The sequence below is a fragment of the Coturnix japonica genome, chromosome 2 (assembly GCF_001577835.2).
Source record: "Coturnix japonica isolate 7356 chromosome 2, Coturnix japonica 2.1, whole genome shotgun sequence".
Lineage (NCBI taxonomy): Eukaryota > Metazoa > Chordata > Aves > Galliformes > Phasianidae > Coturnix > Coturnix japonica.
This window is the reverse complement of record NC_029517.1, coordinates 114,258,794-114,279,681: the sequence shown is the minus strand read 5'-3', so window position 1 is coordinate 114,279,681 and position 20,888 is coordinate 114,258,794. Positions and strand designations below refer to the sequence as shown.

General features: G+C 40.0%; 1 protein-coding gene across 6 annotated transcripts; it reads right to left on the bottom strand.

The window, feature by feature from the left end:
* LOC107310355 (RING finger protein 151-like) lies at positions 1–20,863 on the bottom strand. 6 transcript variants are annotated; one of them, XR_001553570.2, is made up of 9 exons: positions 20,635–20,863; positions 18,833–18,932; positions 16,795–16,908; positions 16,193–16,421; positions 14,770–14,909; positions 14,089–14,251; positions 12,725–12,845; positions 10,791–11,773; positions 1–3,708 (listed from the first exon to the last, which is right to left on the bottom strand). XR_001553570.2 is itself a non-coding variant. In XM_015855907.2 (9 exons), the coding sequence occupies exons 4-8, from the start codon at positions 16,396–16,398 to the stop codon at positions 11,537–11,539; spliced, it is 867 nt and encodes a 288-aa protein (XP_015711393.1). In that variant the 5' UTR covers positions 16,399–16,421; positions 16,795–16,908; positions 18,833–18,932; positions 20,635–20,863; the 3' UTR covers positions 6,510–7,051; positions 11,531–11,536. The 6 variants fall into 6 exon arrangements, 5 of the variants coding, with proteins under 5 accessions (XP_015711393.1, XP_015711391.1, XP_015711390.1 ...); XM_015855907.2 differs by lacking the exon at positions 1–3,708 and adding an exon at positions 6,510–7,051 and having other exon boundaries at positions 11,531–11,773; XM_015855905.2 differs by lacking the exon at positions 1–3,708 and having other exon boundaries at positions 7,083–11,773; positions 18,804–18,932.
* Between the last annotated feature and the right edge of the window lie 25 nt (positions 20,864–20,888).

Genomic DNA, 20,888 nt, shown 5'->3' with positions numbered 1-20,888 from the left:
TTAGTTATGGTATAACCCTTTATTAGTTCAACTTTTATACAAACTGTACTTCAAAGTGATACAAATACTGTTTCTTTTACAGACTAGAGATTAGGGTCTGTTAAGCACTGTTTTATCCTTGTATTTATAAAGGTAGAAAACGTAACTAGGCTGGCAGTGAACCATAATGCTGGAAGACAATTCAGTGTTTATTTGTTAATATATAAAGTTGCATAGAATTGTAGGTCTTTATAAAGGCATCTATCTGTGGTAAAATCTCCCTGACCTACCGTACTTCGTCCTGTGAGCAGCACACAAGAAAGGCCAGCACTGCTCCTTTTAAATACTATCCAGCACTTTTAAGTAAGTCAGCTGTAGAAAAGCACCATACCAGAAACATCCAAGAGGGCAATGTATGGAAAATTTCATTTATGAGACTGTCTATATTATATATTATAAGGACTGGGGTCTATTAACACACTGAATTTCTAAAAAACACCTAATGCTTAAAAGCATTTCAGATTTAAACACTTCATCCCAGTCAAAACTCTCCAATGTATTTGGTATTTTGCTTGCATGTGTAATTCCATTCCCTTCTGCCCTGACAAGAGAGTCCTGCATTTGTGGATATGGCCCTGGGCACCCTGTGCTGGGTGTTCCATGGGGATGGAACATGGGGATCACCAGGGGCTTAGATCAGATGGCGTCCAGAGGTCCACACTAATCTCAGCAATTGTGTGATTGTGTAGCATGAAGCAAACCTCATAAAGGACATTTAATCTAGTACTAGAGTTGTACACAAACCTGTCATCTTTATGAGCAAGGCCAGCAGAATTCTGCTTTGCAACTCTCATATCTGACTCAGGTGCATGGTTCTCCATTCTATGTCAGCTAAACTTAGCAGAAGCACTCCCAACTATTCCCAAGTAAAATAACCTGACCCTAGGAGCAGTGGTTCAACCCTGACTTGAGACCACTGACAAGCTTTGCCTTAGGAGGAGTGCAGGAGAACGAGCATGTAGCTTTAACCACAAAGGAAACAGAGGAAGCAGTATTTTGGCTTGAATTTGACAACTCAAGTGGAGAAACCAGTTTAAGGGAAGTAATTTCAAAACACTTTTAACTGGTATCTTACAAGTCTTCAGACTAAGTAGGTAAATGTTGACCTTCCTTTCAAAGCCAAGCATTTCCAGTCACTTTAAAAGTGTTCATTTCTTTAAATACAGCCTTACTCTTATTTTCACCCAGTTTAACGTAGGATAAGGATTTGTTCCTTGTAATCTCATTTAATAACTTGCTCTCTTTGAGTTTTGTCTGAGATTCTTGCAAATTTGGTACTATTGCATTTAGTTGGGAACACAGACTTAATCTCCCTTTAATTCTAACGGTACATTATTAATTGTGATGCCCCACGGCAGCAATCTGTGTTGGTAAGCCAGCTGCTGCAGAGGCTGCTGTTGCTGCATCACTGCTCTCAGGCTGAACTGCAGACACGAAGCCTGCAGTTCTTTCCAGACTCCTGCCTACCCAGCCTTTGCTCTCTGTAGTAGCTGTTAAGTACAGCTGCTTGCATGGCTTCTGGTCCACTCAAGTAACTGTTCGGTGTGATCTCAGCACAGTTCCAACTGTGAGAAAATGGAATTCGTTGTGTTGTGATGTACTATGAGAATATTTAACATCCTTGTTTGCAGTCACAAGAAGCACTTTTAAGTGAGCACCTTCACTTACAACATCTACTACACTGTTTGGACCCTTACTTAATCCTTTTATAAGAATTTCAAAGAAGAAAGAAAAAAATTCCTTACTCCTGCTAGCTGCTACTATCAACTGTGTGAGACATGAGACTGGAAAAGGTAAAACTAGAGAAGATATTATTACAGTGGGCTGCTTCATTTCAGTCGAGTTAATTTTAAGGAACAGGTAAAACAATGACCATGTTTAACATGCACTGCCCAGTGTGTGGTTCCCTAGTAGAGGAACATCTGAAGCGCAGACAAGTTACCATCACTGAGGAACAGGATCAGTCTTCAATAACCAGAAGGAACATATGTTACCAGCTAGTATAGCCCATTTAAAATACCTACGTGCTTTCTTTCAGCTCAAGGAGACCCAAGCTGACAGGTCATTCCAGCAGCAAGTGGGCTCAAAGCACTGCCCCATTTTAACACTGGAAGTTCAGACCCTCCAGAGCTGGCAAATAGAAGCTCCATAGATTGTGCAGCAGAAAGTCAGCCCTTACCTCCTAAGATGTGTTTTCTCACATAACTCCATGTGTGTCACTTATGGGACAAACAGAAACCAACTGCTCAGCAAATATAAATAAACACTTTCTTCTATACTAGAAGAAATTCAGTGATAGAAATCAGAGGATGAAATTCTTAGAACAAACACAGAGATCCCGCACAAAGCTAGTTCCTTGTGTTTTTTTCCTGTTCAGAATGGAAGATATTATTACTGCACCCCAATCCAGCTCATCTTAGTTCAGCAGGATGTTGAAGGAATTTTCTTCTTTCACATTAAGCAAGATAGTTCAAGTCACATCACACAACCACACAATTACAGAACACAGAAAAACACACCCTGCAAATATGGTGATCCTAAGAGCATGAAATCTGATGTTGCTAAGAAGCCTTGAAATCAGTGTGAATGTTAGTGTGAACAGGCACCAAAGAAAAAAGAAACAGACACTAAAAGCTTTCTTAACTAGAACACCAGATAATAAGAGCATTCTTACTTTCTATCTACAGCTCTAATATGCACACTGACATATGGGAATTGATCACTGAATGTTAGGTGTGAATTCTCCCCAATTATAGCTACTGCTTCACTTTGTTCAGTAGGGCTGCTTAAGAGAGGTTCTATGTCATGAACGGGAAGAGACTGCTAATAATGAGCTAAATACTGTCAATGACTGTAGTTCAACCTAGGATATAAAAAGAGTAAAGTGACAACCAAATAAATATTTGGTCATAGCTCTTCCTGTGAATAGCTTCAGAAAACAAAATAAAACCTTTACAGGAGAATTACTTTAGTTTTAAATGCATAAAAGCGGAAGATGTGTGCAGTTGCATCAGCAGTTCTGAAGGAAAAGCAAGTGATAAGGATTTATTAATGCCTGAAATTAAGAAAACAGATCACGAGTCCAACTCACGTAATGAATGTGCTAAAGAAGGTTGCAGTCTCTCTCTCTGGTTATGTTCTTAGCCACAAAAGTGTTGTTCCAAGTGACAGGAAATTAGACACAGAAATGAGTATGTTTTCTAAACTAGAGAAGGGGTTTATTAAGACTGTTGTGCCTGCACCCAGCTGTCCTGAAAACTGATTGAAGGTACTCAGTAAGCAGGAGGCCAGGATCTTCCCTAGTTATTCCACTGAAGAGCTGCACCAGGAGACAGAATATGGCTTAGTTATAGCACTGAAATCAACACAAACAGGCTTTGTGAGAAGTATAGAATGAGTCTTCAAACCATACAGATTTCTCATGAGTATTACAGCCTTTACAGGCACATGGCCCCTTAATTCAGTATTTGTCCATCTGTTGTGAAGCTCTTACACAGCTACAGACTTGAGCCCTAATAAAAACACTCCAAGTAGCCATTATGCAAACAGCCCTAATTGTGGATATTAATGTACAAGCAGCCTTAAATCTGCTAAAAGAAAATTAGATACTCAAAGTACGTATGTATCTCTTAAAGAGTACTCTATGGACCAAACTTAGATCTAAAGGACCTGGTAGAAATCTGATACTAATTATATAAAATGCAAGACCTTTTCCCACAAACCCCAAGTTACACACAGATCTATATAGAAGTTTTTTGGGGATGCTATTACCTTGGGCTTTGNTTTTTTTTTGTTCCTTTTGAAAGAATGTTTAAATTTTTTGGTGGACAGCATAGACTATTCGGTAAAGAACCTCGCTGAGTTAAGCCTTGAAAGACTTCTAAAATATTATTTGTGCCAAAAGCAAGGTACAGATGTTTTGTGTGTGACTTATTATTGCAAGAAAATGCTATATTAATGTATGTAAGACAACTGTAGTTTTTTTCTCAGGTTTAGAGCCACTAGCCCTTTCCTTAGCCAGTCTCAGTTCCTAACGATTGAGGTACATCCAAGAGAAGTTGTAGCAGGTGATAGAAGATGGACTGAAATTACAGTTATATTTGTATTCTTTCATGGATTAATTAATTTATATAGGGTTTTTTTTTTGTACATTTTTGGTAATGTGAGTAGACACTTGAGCAAGATCTTGCACCTGTTAAAGTTCATAGAAAATCTGTCACTGACTTGGGTGAGAATATGACAGCATCCTAGAATTCCCTTTATAATTCCAGTTCATGCATTCAGGAGCATAAATGTTTATTTTGCTGGAAAACAGACCATGCTTTGTGGTTCAACAGCAGGATACCCATACTGCCAGAGAGCCTGGAGGGAATTGGTGCCTACCCATCTGCTGACTTGCGTAGCTGAAGGAAGGGCATAGATTCATGTGAGGACTGAACAACCATGTAGTGAAGCAGTAATACTAAAACTTCCCTTTGAATAGATAGCTTGGATTTTTATTTTGGTAATTCATAGGCAGGTATATTGCAAAGAGCAAAACTTTTGCAAGTTGGAGTTGTGGAGAAGTGTTACCAGTAGATTCACCTCTGAATTTATTTTCATGTTATATTCACAGACTGATGGAACACGTTTACATATTTGCGTTCCTTCTCAGTTGCGTGGAGTGAGGAGTAGTAGTTCTTTAAATGGCCATGAACTTCATGAGCTTCACTATCCATTAACCGAGGCGTGACCTTCACTAATGCTTTGGTCTCTTGGTGTTACAAAAGTGATATAAAGGGCTCTTCATCTGGTTACGTAAGGTGCAGTTGTAACGTTTTAAGTAATCGTAACTTCCTTTGGGGACAGCTAATCAGCTTAGTGTCATAAATTGAACAACCTATTTCAAGTGTTTCTGTATTACGATCACGCTTCAAATTTATTTTTTTCTGCCTTTGTACTGGTTGGCTAAATCAGGATGGTTTTTAGCTGAATCACAGAAGGCCCCAGTTGAACAGACTGGCTGCAGGAGGCTCTGGGCCATAACGTGCCATGGTTTGCGAGCTGATGAGCTGGCACAAAGTCAGTTGACATAACCTAAGGAAGCGGTGAGATTCTATTGACTGATTGGGTGCACTTAAAGGGAACAGTATTCATTCACATAAATGTGTATTTTTGTCATCAATTAAACAAACATGAACAAAACAAAATGATTGGAACTCACAGAGTTTTCTGAACGGTGAAAATAACAGCAAGATGCAATTCTACTATTGATGCGGTTGTAATGACTAAAACGGGCGGAGCTCTCAGGCATTACAGGTATTAATGCTATTTTTTTAAGGAGCACTGCGTAAATATTTTTTCAAGTCAACCCCTTCAGACCATGTCTTTAAAAGGGTTTCAATGTTGTAAGAAACCTTTACTGTGTTTGAAACTAGCAGGGATACGAATCATTTGTTTTCTGTCAGGGAATTTGAAATGAAAAGTGTCGGGCATGGAATAAATGTGTACATTTACAGTACTTGTTCTTGAAAGTTTAAAGTATACGGCATGTCACACTAATCATTTTCAGACTGGGAAGAAACAAAGGGTTGGTAAAGTTCTTTAAGATTTATGCAATCTGTAAATTTAGTTAAACTTGAAAAAGAAGTGTGTCTTTTTTCTTTTTGTTAGTGAACTCTGTAGCCCTTTGATGCAAAGTGGTTCCTTTCTTGGATAAATTCAACTTGAAATAATGCTCTTTATTTGGTTTGACTCTATTAAACTGGAATCCTTCCATGAGTAAATAACATTCTAAGCATTAAATTCAGCTGTTTATACTGTGCCCAAAAATAGGCATTCAGGTGGTTTCCTATGTGGAGCTAATGCCTGTGTCAAAACACTCTTCAGTAGTTGCACACCCATCCAATGAAAAGAACGCTTGGGATGAGCAAGAATGTGGAGCAGATCCACAGTGCAACACAATTCTTCCTCCTAAGTCCTGGGGCTGAGTACACAGTCCGTGTGCCAGGAGTTGGGTAAGGAAAGGAGTTGGTCATTAATGGCTGTTCTGACAGCTGAAATGCGGAAGAATTGCCTTGGTTCAGTTAATGGAATAGTCAAGCACAGTCAGATGCATATATTATAGGACAAGGGTGAGACAAGTTTCCAAAATCTTCAGCAGCTTCAGCCTTTATTATTAATTATCCTGTACTGCCTGAAACATGGTTGTGCCTGGGCAGATAAGTGTGTTATCTGCCAGACACGGGCAAATACTATTTGTAGTTGTCATATGCAAGTTTTCTGCCTTTTCCCTGCTGGGTAACTAACTATTCCCATCAGGTAACAGAATGTACTTAAGATAATGCAGAGCACTGTATGAAACTAAATCATGCTCTAGATTGCCCTGTATCCTGACTGCTAGTATTTAAGCAAATCATAGAATCATGGAATGAAGCATAGAATGGCCTGGGTTGAAAAGGACCACAAAGATCATCGAGTTTCACCCCCCCTGCTGCGTGCAAGGTCACCAACCACCAGACCAATGTATCTATCATACAAACATACATACATACCTACCTATCTAGCTTACAACTTCTGAGTTCTCCTGTTCTTAGATGACCATAGACCTACTGGGTTCTTGTTACAAGTACAAAAAACTTGCATTAAGGATGAGATTCTTTACTTGATGGATGGTGAATTAATTTTCCCCTGTATGTTGCTTTGTTATCATGCTGTCCTTCGCAGAACTGGACTGTCACATTCTTTAGTCCAGTTGCTAGCTCTCCTCTTTTATAAACGGCTGCACTATTCAGAAACTATGAGTTAAGGCTGGAGAAAAATACATGGGAAGGGTTTTACTGTTTGAGCAAATGGCTTACTTTGCTTACTGCTGCATATTCCCTCTGCTTGGCAGAATGTGCTGCTGGTGGATATAGTCTTAACTGCTCTAATGCACTGACCCTGTATCATAGCTTCTTCACGGCTGCTTGTGCTGCACACAGAGCATGGCTGAAGTAACCTATTTCATCTGATCAAGCAGATACTCAAACTTCTGTAACAGAAAGAAATGAACAAACATTGCATTAGTTATGGTATAACCCTTTATTAGTTCAACTTTTATACAAACTGTACTTCAAAGTGATACAAATACTGTTTCTTTTACAGACTAGAGATTAGGGTCTGTTAAGCACTGTTTTATCCTTGTATTTATAAAGGTAGAAAACGTAACTAGGCTGGCAGTGAACCATAATGCTGGAAGACAATTCAGTGTTTATTTGTTAATATATAAAGTTGCATAGAATTGTAGGTCTTTATAAAGGCATCTATCTGTGGTAAAATCTCCCTGACCTACCGTACTTCGTCCTGTGAGCAGCACACAAGAAAGGCCAGCACTGCTCCTTTTAAATACTATCCAGCACTTTTAAGTAAGTCAGCTGTAGAAAAGCACCATACCAGAAACATCCAAGAGGGCAATGTATGGAAAATTTCATTTATGAGACTGTCTATATTATATATTATAAGGACTGGGGTCTATTAACACACTGAATTTCTAAAAAACACCTAATGCTTAAAAGCATTTCAGATTTAAACACTTCATCCCAGTCAAAACTCTCCAATGTATTTGGTATTTTGCTTGCATGTGTAATTCCATTCCCTTCTGCCCTGACAAGAGAGTCCTGCATTTGTGGATATGGCCCTGGGCACCCTGTGCTGGGTGTTCCATGGGGATGGAACATGGGGATCACCAGGGGCTTAGATCAGATGGCGTCCAGAGGTCCACACTAATCTCAGCAATTGTGTGATTGTGTAGCATGAAGCAAACCTCATAAAGGACATTTAATCTAGTACTAGAGTTGTACACAAACCTGTCATCTTTATGAGCAAGGCCAGCAGAATTCTGCTTTGCAACTCTCATATCTGACTCAGGTGCATGGTTCTCCATTCTATGTCAGCTAAACTTAGCAGAAGCACTCCCAACTATTCCCAAGTAAAATAACCTGACCCTAGGAGCAGTGGTTCAACCCTGACTTGAGACCACTGACAAGCTTTGCCTTAGGAGGAGTGCAGGAGAACGAGCATGTAGCTTTAACCACAAAGGAAACAGAGGAAGCAGTATTTTGGCTTGAATTTGACAACTCAAGTGGAGAAACCAGTTTAAGGGAAGTAATTTCAAAACACTTTTAACTGGTATCTTACAAGTCTTCAGACTAAGTAGGTAAATGTTGACCTTCCTTTCAAAGCCAAGCATTTCCAGTCACTTTAAAAGTGTTCATTTCTTTAAATACAGCCTTACTCTTATTTTCACCCAGTTTAACGTAGGATAAGGATTTGTTCCTTGTAATCTCATTTAATAACTTGCTCTCTTTGAGTTTTGTCTGAGATTCTTGCAAATTTGGTACTATTGCATTTAGTTGGGAACACAGACTTAATCTCCCTTTAATTCTAACGGTACATTATTAATTGTGATGCCCCACGGCAGCAATCTGTGTTGGTAAGCCAGCTGCTGCAGAGGCTGCTGTTGCTGCATCACTGCTCTCAGGCTGAACTGCAGACACGAAGCCTGCAGTTCTTTCCAGACTCCTGCCTACCCAGCCTTTGCTCTCTGTAGTAGCTGTTAAGTACAGCTGCTTGCATGGCTTCTGGTCCACTCAAGTAACTGTTCGGTGTGATCTCAGCACAGTTCCAACTGTGAGAAAATGGAATTCGTTGTGTTGTGATGTACTATGAGAATATTTAACATCCTTGTTTGCAGTCACAAGAAGCACTTTTAAGTGAGCACCTTCACTTACAACATCTACTACACTGTTTGGACCCTTACTTAATCCTTTTATAAGAATTTCAAAGAAGAAAGAAAAAAATTCCTTACTCCTGCTAGCTGCTACTATCAACTGTGTGAGACATGAGACTGGAAAAGGTAAAACTAGAGAAGATATTATTACAGTGGGCTGCTTCATTTCAGTCGAGTTAATTTTAAGGAACAGGTAAAACAATGACCATGTTTAACATGCACTGCCCAGTGTGTGGTTCCCTAGTAGAGGAACATCTGAAGCGCAGACAAGTTACCATCACTGAGGAACAGGATCAGTCTTCAATAACCAGAAGGAACATATGTTACCAGCTAGTATAGCCCATTTAAAATACCTACGTGCTTTCTTTCAGCTCAAGGAGACCCAAGCTGACAGGTCATTCCAGCAGCAAGTGGGCTCAAAGCACTGCCCCATTTTAACACTGGAAGTTCAGACCCTCCAGAGCTGGCAAATAGAAGCTCCATAGATTGTGCAGCAGAAAGTCAGCCCTTACCTCCTAAGATGTGTTTTCTCACATAACTCCATGTGTGTCACTTATGGGACAAACAGAAACCAACTGCTCAGCAAATATAAATAAACACTTTCTTCTATACTAGAAGAAATTCAGTGATAGAAATCAGAGGATGAAATTCTTAGAACAAACACAGAGATCCCGCACAAAGCTAGTTCCTTGTGTTTTTTTCCTGTTCAGAATGGAAGATATTATTACTGCACCCCAATCCAGCTCATCTTAGTTCAGCAGGATGTTGAAGGAATTTTCTTCTTTCACATTAAGCAAGATAGTTCAAGTCACATCACACAACCACACAATTACAGAACACAGAAAAACACACCCTGCAAATATGGTGATCCTAAGAGCATGAAATCTGATGTTGCTAAGAAGCCTTGAAATCAGTGTGAATGTTAGTGTGAACAGGCACCAAAGAAAAAAGAAACAGACACTAAAAGCTTTCTTAACTAGAACACCAGATAATAAGAGCATTCTTACTTTCTATCTACAGCTCTAATATGCACACTGACATATGGGAATTGATCACTGAATGTTAGGTGTGAATTCTCCCCAATTATAGCTACTGCTTCACTTTGTTCAGTAGGGCTGCTTAAGAGAGGTTCTATGTCATGAACGGGAAGAGACTGCTAATAATGAGCTAAATACTGTCAATGACTGTAGTTCAACCTAGGATATAAAAAGAGTAAAGTGACAACCAAATAAATATTTGGTCATAGCTCTTCCTGTGAATAGCTTCAGAAAACAAAATAAAACCTTTACAGGAGAATTACTTTAGTTTTAAATGCATAAAAGCGGAAGATGTGTGCAGTTGCATCAGCAGTTCTGAAGGAAAAGCAAGTGATAAGGATTTATTAATGCCTGAAATTAAGAAAACAGATCACGAGTCCAACTCACGTAATGAATGTGCTAAAGAAGGTTGCAGTCTCTCTCTCTGGTTATGTTCTTAGCCACAAAAGTGTTGTTCCAAGTGACAGGAAATTAGACACAGAAATGAGTATGTTTTCTAAACTAGAGAAGGGGTTTATTAAGACTGTTGTGCCTGCACCCAGCTGTCCTGAAAACTGATTGAAGGTACTCAGTAAGCAGGAGGCCAGGATCTTCCCTAGTTATTCCACTGAAGAGCTGCACCAGGAGACAGAATATGGCTTAGTTATAGCACTGAAATCAACACAAACAGGCTTTGTGAGAAGTATAGAATGAGTCTTCAAACCATACAGATTTCTCATGAGTATTACAGCCTTTACAGGCACATGGCCCCTTAATTCAGTATTTGTCCATCTGTTGTGAAGCTCTTACACAGCTACAGACTTGAGCCCTAATAAAAACACTCCAAGTAGCCATTATGCAAACAGCCCTAATTGTGGATATTAATGTACAAGCAGCCTTAAATCTGCTAAAAGAAAATTAGATACTCAAAGTACGTATGTATCTCTTAAAGAGTACTCTATGGACCAAACTTAGATCTAAAGGACCTGGTAGAAATCTGATACTTTCACTTAAAAAAATCTTCAAATAATTATATAAAATGCAAGACCTTTTCCCACAAACCCCAAGTTACACACAGATCTATATAGAAGTTTTTTGGGGATGCTATTACCTTGGGCTTTGGTACGTATCTCCTAAGTGTGTATCTGTCAAGCCTGGGAAGTCAGATAAGCAGTGAGGCTAAGTCATCCTCACTTGAAGTTGTTACACAGCAGTAGAATTAGAATTTAAAGTGCTTTCTTTTCACCTTTGAAATATACTTCATACACCTCCCACAGACCATGTAAACAACAAGAATAAATCCATTAACTTGCATTACTGACTCTCCCAAAATTCAGTAGATCTCAAATGTCATTACCAATAATCACATTTTCTTTCTCAAGTATATGCACAAACTACACTTAATAATGGATTGAAAAGAAAAAAAATCTTTAAGTATCTTGACTTGTTCTGGTCTTCAGGCTTCATATAGTTCTATAAATGACATATTGAAGAGATGCAAATCAACTAACTTCCCCTTTCTTTATGATAACATACAGCTGAAAGTATCTTTATAATTTACTGGGTATAATGCTCCATATTCTGTGAGAAAAAGTTTCCCATTTGTTCCTATGACCCAAGAGGAAAGTAAACATACCAGAAATGATTTACCAGTCGCTCATGGAGAGTGGAGAAGTTTGCCAGATGGTCACAGAAACTAGAAGAAGAAAATGCTTTTTGAGCTTACTTGTATCTAGATAACTGTAACTTCCCTAGGTTTTCGTTTTGCACTCTCTAGACGTGTCAGGGGGCGGAAGTTTGCTGTCTTCCTGCTTCCTTCTGCAGTACTTAACCGACAGTCCTTCTGCAGCCCCCTCAGCAGCTCCATTAGTTCCCGTTTCTCCAGCTCTGCTTGCTCCAGTTCTTGTCGATGCTGTCTCTCTGCGGCCATGAGGGAACGTACATCTGACATCACTCGCGACATCTGACTCTGAAATGCAAGTCTCAATTTACTGCAATAAATGAACTTTTCTAGCGATGGTGTAGCAGAGTGGAATTGGTCATGCACATAGGGTAATGGATTATAAATTAACAACACTGAAATCATCTACTGGTTTTGTTTGCAGAAGAAATGTGAGCAATTTAAGACACAATCCAGTATTGACCTTCTTAAATGGTCTTCTCCCAAAAATTCCCAAAGTTTTCCTCCAAGTGCAAAATGTTTCTTATGAAAGACTTGAAGCAGCATGTGAATTTATCTGGTTGCTGCTTAAACTTCTTACCTCAATGCCCCAACCAAAGTAACATTTTGGTTACATTCAGATTTTACTTAATTTTATTTCTAAATCCTCGAAAAAGAAAAACTCTAAAGCATTTCCCATTGCTTTGGGCTTTAATAATCGTGATTCCATGATACAATAAGAATTGGATATATTAAAAGATAACACAGCCTTCCTTGTTATTTGATTTGATTTACACTGCAGCTTTCCAACCTTTTGGTCAGAGCTGACCAACAGCGTAAACACCATTGTCTGTAGTAGGGCTCTGTGTCAGCACTGGATTAAGACACTTTGAACTACTAAAAAAGGGGCTGGCTATTTAATCACATTTGATTTGTGATGTATGCCCTAGTTTCAGGCTCTAAAAAGTATTTGCTGACAGGTTACGTGTGCATCAAACAATGTAGTCCTTGTACAGCAATATTCAGGCTTGCTCCAAATTAATTTGAATTAGATAAACTGCAGAAAACCAACACTGAGTCTGCTTCCCAACACAGCTGATTAGCCCATACAAAGTGCTGTGCTAGCACATTTTGCTTTCTATATTTCATAAAACTTACCCCCATCTGAGGCTTTGTATTTACAAAAGAGAAGACTGTTTCTGGGAAGAGCTAATAGCTAAATTGCTATAAGGGACTGGGGAAGGAAAAGATCATACTTACTTTGAGCTCTTCAATTTCATTTTGCAGAACACTCTCTTTTTGGACCATATGTCTTCTTTGTGAATCTAATCTTGACTCCATCTCATGCTTCGCTTCCTCCACTCTGCAGATCATTTCTGACCTAAAAAAGTATTTCTCCTTTTTAAGCCCTTTTAACACGGGTGAAAAAAATATATATATTTCAAATTCCACAAAGTCTTCTTGCAGCCAGCCAGCCTGATCAGTACAGGACATCTCTCTATCTATCTCTCTATCTCACTATCATCCATAAATTGTCTTCAGTGACACATTCTTGTTGCTTATGTTATAGGGGACAAACATATCTAATTTGTGAAGTAATTCTATGAGTTAGAGATCAGATATTTATGACTTCAAATAATTTACTGCCTGTAAATTGTTATGCTTATGTAGTTGAGATTAAAAAAGAAGTGTGAATATTACTGTGCTGCTAAACATGTCACCTCGTCACTTTTACAGGAGACAATAAATTATAGCAGTATCTGTCATCACCTGCTCACGTACACATCAACGGCCAAAAATTCACTGTTACTACGTTAACCTTTTGCGTTCAGTAACCAGGCACCTGAATTCTTCAGGTCTCGATGACTTTAAAAATAAGTTTCTATGAAGTTAAATCACAGAATGGCCCAGATTGGAAGGGACCTCAGGGATTATGAAGCTCCAACCCCCATGCTGCAGGCAGGGCCACCAACCTCCACACCAGGCTGCCCAGGGTCCCATCCAACGTAGCACTGAACACCTCCAGGGATGGTGCATGCACAGCTTCTCTGGGCAGCCTGCTTCCACCTCACCACTCTCGTAGTAAAGAATTCCGCCCTGATATCCAACCTAAATCTTCCCTCCTTCAACTTAAAACCGTTTCCCCTTGTCCTGATATTACCTGCCCTTGCAAAGAGTTGACTCCCCTCCTGCTTACATAAATCTACTGGCCCGTACCTAACAAAATAATCAGGATGATTTGTAAAAATTGAAATGAAATATAATTAAACAGCGTGGAATTGGGTCTATATCAAACCAATGGAAAAAAGAAATTCCTAACAAGTCCAGTTTTTGGGAGGTATTCCATCAGTTTAAACAGTCAGCTCAGTTTTGTTCAGCTGCAATCAAAGGTATCTTAGGTTCTGTAATAATTTGGACAAATAAGTAACAGAAAAAAAAACCAATCAAAACAGTAAGAATTTAAGCTTGCAGAGACAAGTAATACCCTGTTTCTCTAGTATTAATTGATTAAAGGACTATTTAACACATACCAGAATCCAGTGCTAGTAATGTGAAGTGCTTTATGCAGTGATTTTAGGCCCAGACAAACACAAACATCAAAGAAAGATACAGAAGATGTGTACCGAAGTAGTTCTAGCTCAGTTCTCAGCTCTGCTACACAATTGTGCTGTGTGTCTTCTGCACTGAGAATGGTGTAACCACAACCATTGGGGCACTCCCGGCTCCGATATTCACACACTGCCAAGTGGCCATCAAGGTTACGTCGCTCGATCTGAACTGTACAGCCTGAACAGAGAACAAGAAGATAAGCCAATCACTTGCAACTAATAGAAGCATTTTCATTAATTCCAACATAATCATTTAATCGAGTAATGCGGTTGTAATATCCTGAGATAAGCAACTGTTGATCTGTTGAAAAGTAAGAAAAAGCATATTCTTTAGAACATAAAGTACAATAGTTATAACACACGCACTAATAATACAGACTCTCAAAAACTCTTATTAAGACATTTGTTGGTTTTTAAGAAGTGATCTTTTGTAAACATTTCCGCCACTGGTCCAGCATTAAAGTAACTTCAGTAACGACAACCGCAAGACCAGCAGCTTGTAATCAATGGGATGGATGATGAACATACATGTATAAATAAATTAGAAATCAAATGTAGAAAAAAAAGAGTCCAAGGGCAGGTTGTACAACAGTTCTGTTTAAAAATGAATGGCCTTTATTGCCATTCTGTTGATGGACAGAAGGAAAATGCCTATTTTCTGAACAAAAAAGATGAACTTCTTTGACTGTTACTCACCAGCATTGGAGCAGGGTATCTGACTGTACTCACACTCCCTTTCATGCCGGTCTATAGACTCCAGAGAGCAAACCATTTCACAGCCAAACTCTCTGTTTTTGCAGTGTAGTTGAAGACGATTCAGGTCATTTTTCATATATCTATGCACACAAAAAAAAAATGTTCTTAAGACAGAAAACTATTGAAAAAAAAATGATTTTTCCACTGTGTGAAGAGAAGTTAAGATTCAAATTGTAATCAGGAAAAATTACAAAGAACCAGTTTACAATCATGTATATTTTTAAGCATTCAAGCAACGATTTTGGAAACAAACAAGCTAACAAAAGAAACAAATTTAGATGGAAAATTCAGTTGCCAAAATTAAATGTGCAAACAAATTATTTATTTTTGACTATTTTCAACTCTTTTCACTAGTTTAGCACGTATTCCCAAACACTTTGGCTACTCTTTCATTGGCACTGCCCACAGTGTACTTCAGCATCCCATACTGTTTAGCTCTCGATACTCTCATCACTAATGGAGTAAACCCAATGCCTGTGGCCAAAGGTTTTAAACACAATGTTACTTAACCTAAGTAAAACAGACAATACAGCAATTACACACCAAGCAGAATCAAGTGATAAAACTGTGACTACCGGCAATAGACAATTATAAGAGTAAAAAGAAAAATAAAAGGTATACAATGTTTAGCGACTGTTAATCCTGAGAACTGTTTACTCTGACTGTTTACAAGGGCGGATAGCAACAGGACAAGGGGGAATGGTTTTATATTGAGACAGAGGAGATTAGATATTAGGAGGGTGGTGACACACTGGAACAGGCTGCCAAGGAAGTTGTGGATGCCCCATCCCTGGAGGCATTCAAGGCCAGACTGGATCATAGAATTATAGAATCGCTCAGGTTGGAAAAGACCTTCAAGATCATCAAGTCCAACCATGAAATGGATGTGGCTCTGGGCAGCCTGGTCCAGCGGTTTGTGACCCTGCACACAGCAGGGGGGTTAAAACTAGACGATCACTGTAGTCCTTTTCAACCCAGTCATTCTATGATTCTATGAAGAACCTGTGAGACATAATGGAAATTGAAAATACTTCTAGGGTACTGTTAAACTTGCTTTCTCTAAAACTGCTTGGGAAAGTTTTGCTGCTGTGAGTGCTCAGAATAATATCCTGACATGTGTCTAGAACTCACACTCAATACATGCAAAGATGGAGAGCAAAATAAGTGTTCTTTCTGTTTAGAAATCTCAGTACCTCAAAAGCTGCTTATAACAAATACAAAATGCTAATGGTTTCAAGCAAGTAATCAGTTTGGGTAAAGACAACTTTGAGTGACAGTAGGTGACAAGAGAGGAATCTAAGCGAGTAAAGTTGAAAAATCCTAAATTCCTACAATTCCAACATATGGAGAGACAACTGCATACCTGTACAAAGGTCGTAACACAGACACATCAATCACTTGTCTGTCTTCGGGGCAGTTACTGTGATGAACAAGCCACCCATGTATACAAGCAGTACAGAAAGCATGTTCACAAGGAGCCTGTAGTGGATCTTCCAACACATCACGGCAGATGGAACATAAGAGCCCTTCATTAACGTAGCCAACGAAACGTTCAATATCGTAACCCATGCTTTCCACGCACTTTCAACCTACTAACAAAGAGAAATAAAACAGTCTTTGTTCAGAATCTACTACACAAAATCCTAGATGCATTTCCAGAAATATAAAGATCTTAAAGCAAATACAGAGCTGGTGAGAATGCAAGCACTTGCATACGCTACAGACTTCAAGATTTAATTGAGAACTGGAGGACTGCACTGCTAGAGGTCAGTATCCTCACTTTATATCAAGACTGTCTGAATTTTGAAAGCAAAGACTTCAGTAAATGGATCCCAAAATCTGATATGATTCCATCTATGATTCTATGATTCTTTCACCTTAACATACAATATTATTTTCGTAAACTTGGAGTTTTAATTAACTATGAGTTTTTTAAAATAAAACAAAAAAATGAGAATATCCTACCTTTTTAGATTTTACTACATATATACCTAGTTTGTCCAGTTACTTCAGAATCAGTTGTCTCATCAGCAAGATATATAGTACTTCCTTCAGTTTCTCTTCACTGCTTTATTATGCCTATGAGAAAAATTAGAAAGAAAAAGGCTCAGTTGTGTTTCCTAAGTTAATGAGTCCTATGTTTAATCAGCTAGATGTTGAATGGAACGCTGCCCTAACAGCTTTCAAAACCTACAATTCAACACAATAGATCTGATTAGACCAGGAAATAAAAACAAACCACACGCACGCACAAAAATCAGTCTTTTAGTTATTAGTGATGCTGACACATAGTGCAAACACCCAGCCAGCATTTCATTTCAAACCCTTACAGATTTGTTTGTAGAATTGAAGTTAATAGAATCCAGTTATATTGACAATAAGCAGTTGAAATCTGGTAAAATAATACTCTTTAAGTTTTTAAAACTTTATTTAACCCAGCTCCATTCAGGCAGGACACACAGCTCATTCTCAAAACAGAAGCATCACAGTCAAGTTCACAGAACTGATAAATAACATTGTTCTGATACACAATATAACTAAGATTGCTCACTTTAAAAATTACAAATGAAATCATCACTTAAATCCCTAGAGTCTGTATCTAGTTATTGTAATATGAGATTCAAAGAGAATCTGTGTTAGCTGGGCAGTCCTGATTTATCCATCACATTGCTCTCCGCTGGAATTAGACCTATTGAGGAACACCATGAATCAATAAGGACTAAAGTCATAATTTGCTCTGAAGGAAAAAAATCTCCATGACCATAATAATAAAGGCAGCATTTTCTGTGCTGTATCTCTTCAAATTAATTCATCTGAGTTGCTAGAAGGCAAAACAGCTGATTACTGAATGTGTGACTGGACGTTTCTGCAAGCACTGATCAAGTGTAAGGATGAGAGAATCTTCCCAAGGCACCGACCTTAATGTTGGGAAAGAAGTGAGTGTGTGTGTGCGTGCATGTGCTTTCACTAAGATTAAAGCTAATAAAACACAATAGCACAAGCAAGCCATGTTTTCCTTCCTACTGGAATGCTTACAGCACAGCCACAGCAGCATGTGGTATAATCCACAGACTCCTGAAAAGATCCCAAGCAGATTTCAGACTTTCACTCTTAGCTCTGAGCTTCTCTGGCTATGCTGCTATCCACAATACAGACAAATGAAACCTGTAGGCATCATGGTTACGCCAATCCTTTGGTCACAGCATGGGTGTTTTCTGTTTCAGAAGAGCGTGCTCAAGAAAATACTGTATTATGAAGATGATAAATAGTTCTTTTCACGCTGTTGTTTCCCTATGCACTTTTAAAGCTCCCCTATGAAAACAGGAAATTAAGGGCTGTGCCAGTTCAGGGTAAACAAAACAAGCACTATGTCTGCACAAAGCTGTCACTGTGAGGACAGAAGGGAACAGGGGGAAGCTAGGAACTGGAGAACAATGCTAATAGTAACAGAATGTGAAGCCAAGTACTAGCTCCCAATACTGATGAAAGCATTGAAGCATACAGTACGTTCACGCTGGAGGACCATTAAATGGAACATATATGTTCTATGGTTTGAATTGTGAGGCTAACATTTTGATTTAGCTTGTTGATGCCAGGGGATTCAGCTTTTAGAAAACTTTCACAGAGGTACAAGATATGTCCTGAGAATTCTATGTAATTCTGTAACTACAGATTGTTTTCTACTGGAATTATGGATGCTGCAAGCTACAGCTTGCTCACACTGCTGATCCCCAAACACTCAATCTTCAAGACACTAGGGAGAAGATCAGGCAGACGTAGATGGCACAAACCACAGCAGTACAGAATGGCTTTACTCAGTGCTTCCACTACAACACATCATCACCTTCAATTCCTGTTCCCTCTAAAGCAAATTCTCCATTTGACCTCAAAACCTCTTCTTCCATTTCGACTACAATTCACAGATTTCACACTCCTTTTTAATTGTGCCCAGAAATGACATTAAATTTCACCACCTTCTTACACTCCACTAACATTTCCAAACCTTGCCTCGTCTGCTTCCTCTGGTCCCGAATTTTTCCCATCACCTGGCAATTACCAGCAGCGTTGCCCCCAAGGAAACCTGGAATCTGCAGGTGCCAAATCTGGAAGGCAGAAAAACACCAACTATTAATATATATTTTTTTCTCTTCATAGTTTCTGACACGCAACAACCTCCCCAAGTGCTGGGGTTTAACCCCAGTGAGCTGCTAAGCACGATGCAGCTGCTTCCCGCAGAGCAAAATGATCAGACAGGTGAAAGTGAGAACATGTGGGGGTTTAGATAAGTCAAATGAGTAAGGGAAAAATAAAACAATGAGTAAAACAACCCTAAAAACAAAACAGAACACTAAGAGAAAAAACAAAACAAGGAAAACAAGCAACATAAACACAATTGCTCAGCACAAGTAAAATGACACCTTGTCAGACCCTGAGCAACAGCAGCCCTGGCAAACGCTCCCACAGAATCACAGAATGGTAGGGGTTGGAAGGGACCTCTAGAGATCATCGAGTCCAACCCCCCTGCCAAAGCAGGCTCCCTGCACCACATCCCCTTGCTTTACTGCTGCGCATAACCCCATCGACATGGAAGATCCTTTTGGACAGCCTGGGTATTTGTCCTGGCTGTACCCCCTTAAAGCTCCCGGTGCACCCAAGGCAGCATGAAACTGAATCATAGAATTGTTTCAGTTATAAGGGACCCTTAAAGGCCATCTGGTCAAAGTCCCCTGCAACAAATAGGATCACCCACAGCTAGATCAGGTACTCGGAGCCTGGTCCAGCCTGACCTTGAATATCTGCAAGGACAGGACATCCATTGCGTCTCTGGGCAACCTGTTTCAGTGCTTCACTAATCTTACTTTAGAAGATCTTTTTTCCTATGTCCAGCCTAAATCTTCCCTCTTCCAGTTTGAAACTGTTTCCCCATCTACTCCAACAGACCCTGCAAATTTTCCCTGTGGCAAAATAAAGGCAGTTGGAAGGGCTGTATGGCACACAGATGTGCATCGCTAGGATAACACTTTCAGAAAGAGTGGGAATACATACTATGCTTTTAAACCCTGCTATACAAAAGCGATGCTTCAGGATGCCTTGTGCAACTGTAAGGTTGTTTATGTAGCATCAATGCCCAATGAAGACTCATCCCTTCAGCTGTGCCAGCACAAGCTCTCACTTCTACCACTGTAATACTAGATAAGCAGCTTGCTTGAAGAGTGAACTGCCAAACCCGTATCTGACAGTACTCCTGCATAGCCTAAGCCAAGCCTTCCTCTATTTATGCCCTCTCACCTTCCCTCTTCTTCCTGCCTTGAATCAATGGAACATTTAAAGCAGCCATTTCCTCACCTTGTGCACATAAGAGACCACACGGAAAAAACTCTGCCTCCATTACCATGTAAATGGCTCAGGAAAAGCTCCGGTGACCGTGGAAGTGGGGCAGGGCAGGTACGAGCAACGCAAAGCTTCTACGCTCCTCAGTGTAAGCCACCAAATTAACTCAGAGCACAGTTAAGGGGACAGGTTCGGGTTCAGAGCTGTGCGCTCCAGCCCACACACCTCAGTGCACAGAATCCCAGAATGACCCGGGTTGGAAGGGACCTCAATGATCATGTAGTTCCAACCCCCCTGCCTGGCAGGGCCACCAAACATACACCTTTACTAGATCAGGTTGCCCAGGGCCCCGTCCAACCTGGTCTTGAACACCTCCAAGGACGGGGCATCCACAACCTCCCTGGGCAGCCTGTTCCAGGGCCTAACCACTCTCCCAGTGAAGAGCAGGCAGCGTAGCGCCCCGTCCCCACCTACCGGCATCTTCTCGGGGCCTCCGAGCACGGGCACGGCTCCCCCCAGCACCAGGCCCACACGCAGCAGCCGATCCCCGCCCAAAGCTCCGTTCCTCGGCAGCAAAAATGGTCGTTACAGGTATATGGGCCCAGCACACCCAGCCATCCCGCCGCCGCCACCACCTCGGTCCCTCAGGGCCGCTCCGCTGCTGCCACCACCCCCTCAGCGCCCGCTGTCGCAAAAAAGGCGCGGTTACTTTTACAGCCGGTCGCGCT

Bases quoted from the DNA above. Each gene is read 5' to 3' on its own strand.
- LOC107310355 (XM_015855907.2), bottom strand. From the start codon at position 16,398: ATGGGTTACGATATTGAACGTTTCGTTGGCTACGTTAATGAAGGGCTC. The intron at 14,910-16,192 runs GTATGCAGTTGT...TTGTGTGCATAG, and splicing joins GTGTTACGACCTTTGTACAG to ATATATGAAAAATGACCTGA. The intron at 12,846-14,088 runs GTACACATCTTC...ATACTTTTTTAG, and splicing joins ACTGAGCTAGAACTACTTCG to GTCAGAAATGATCTGCAGAG.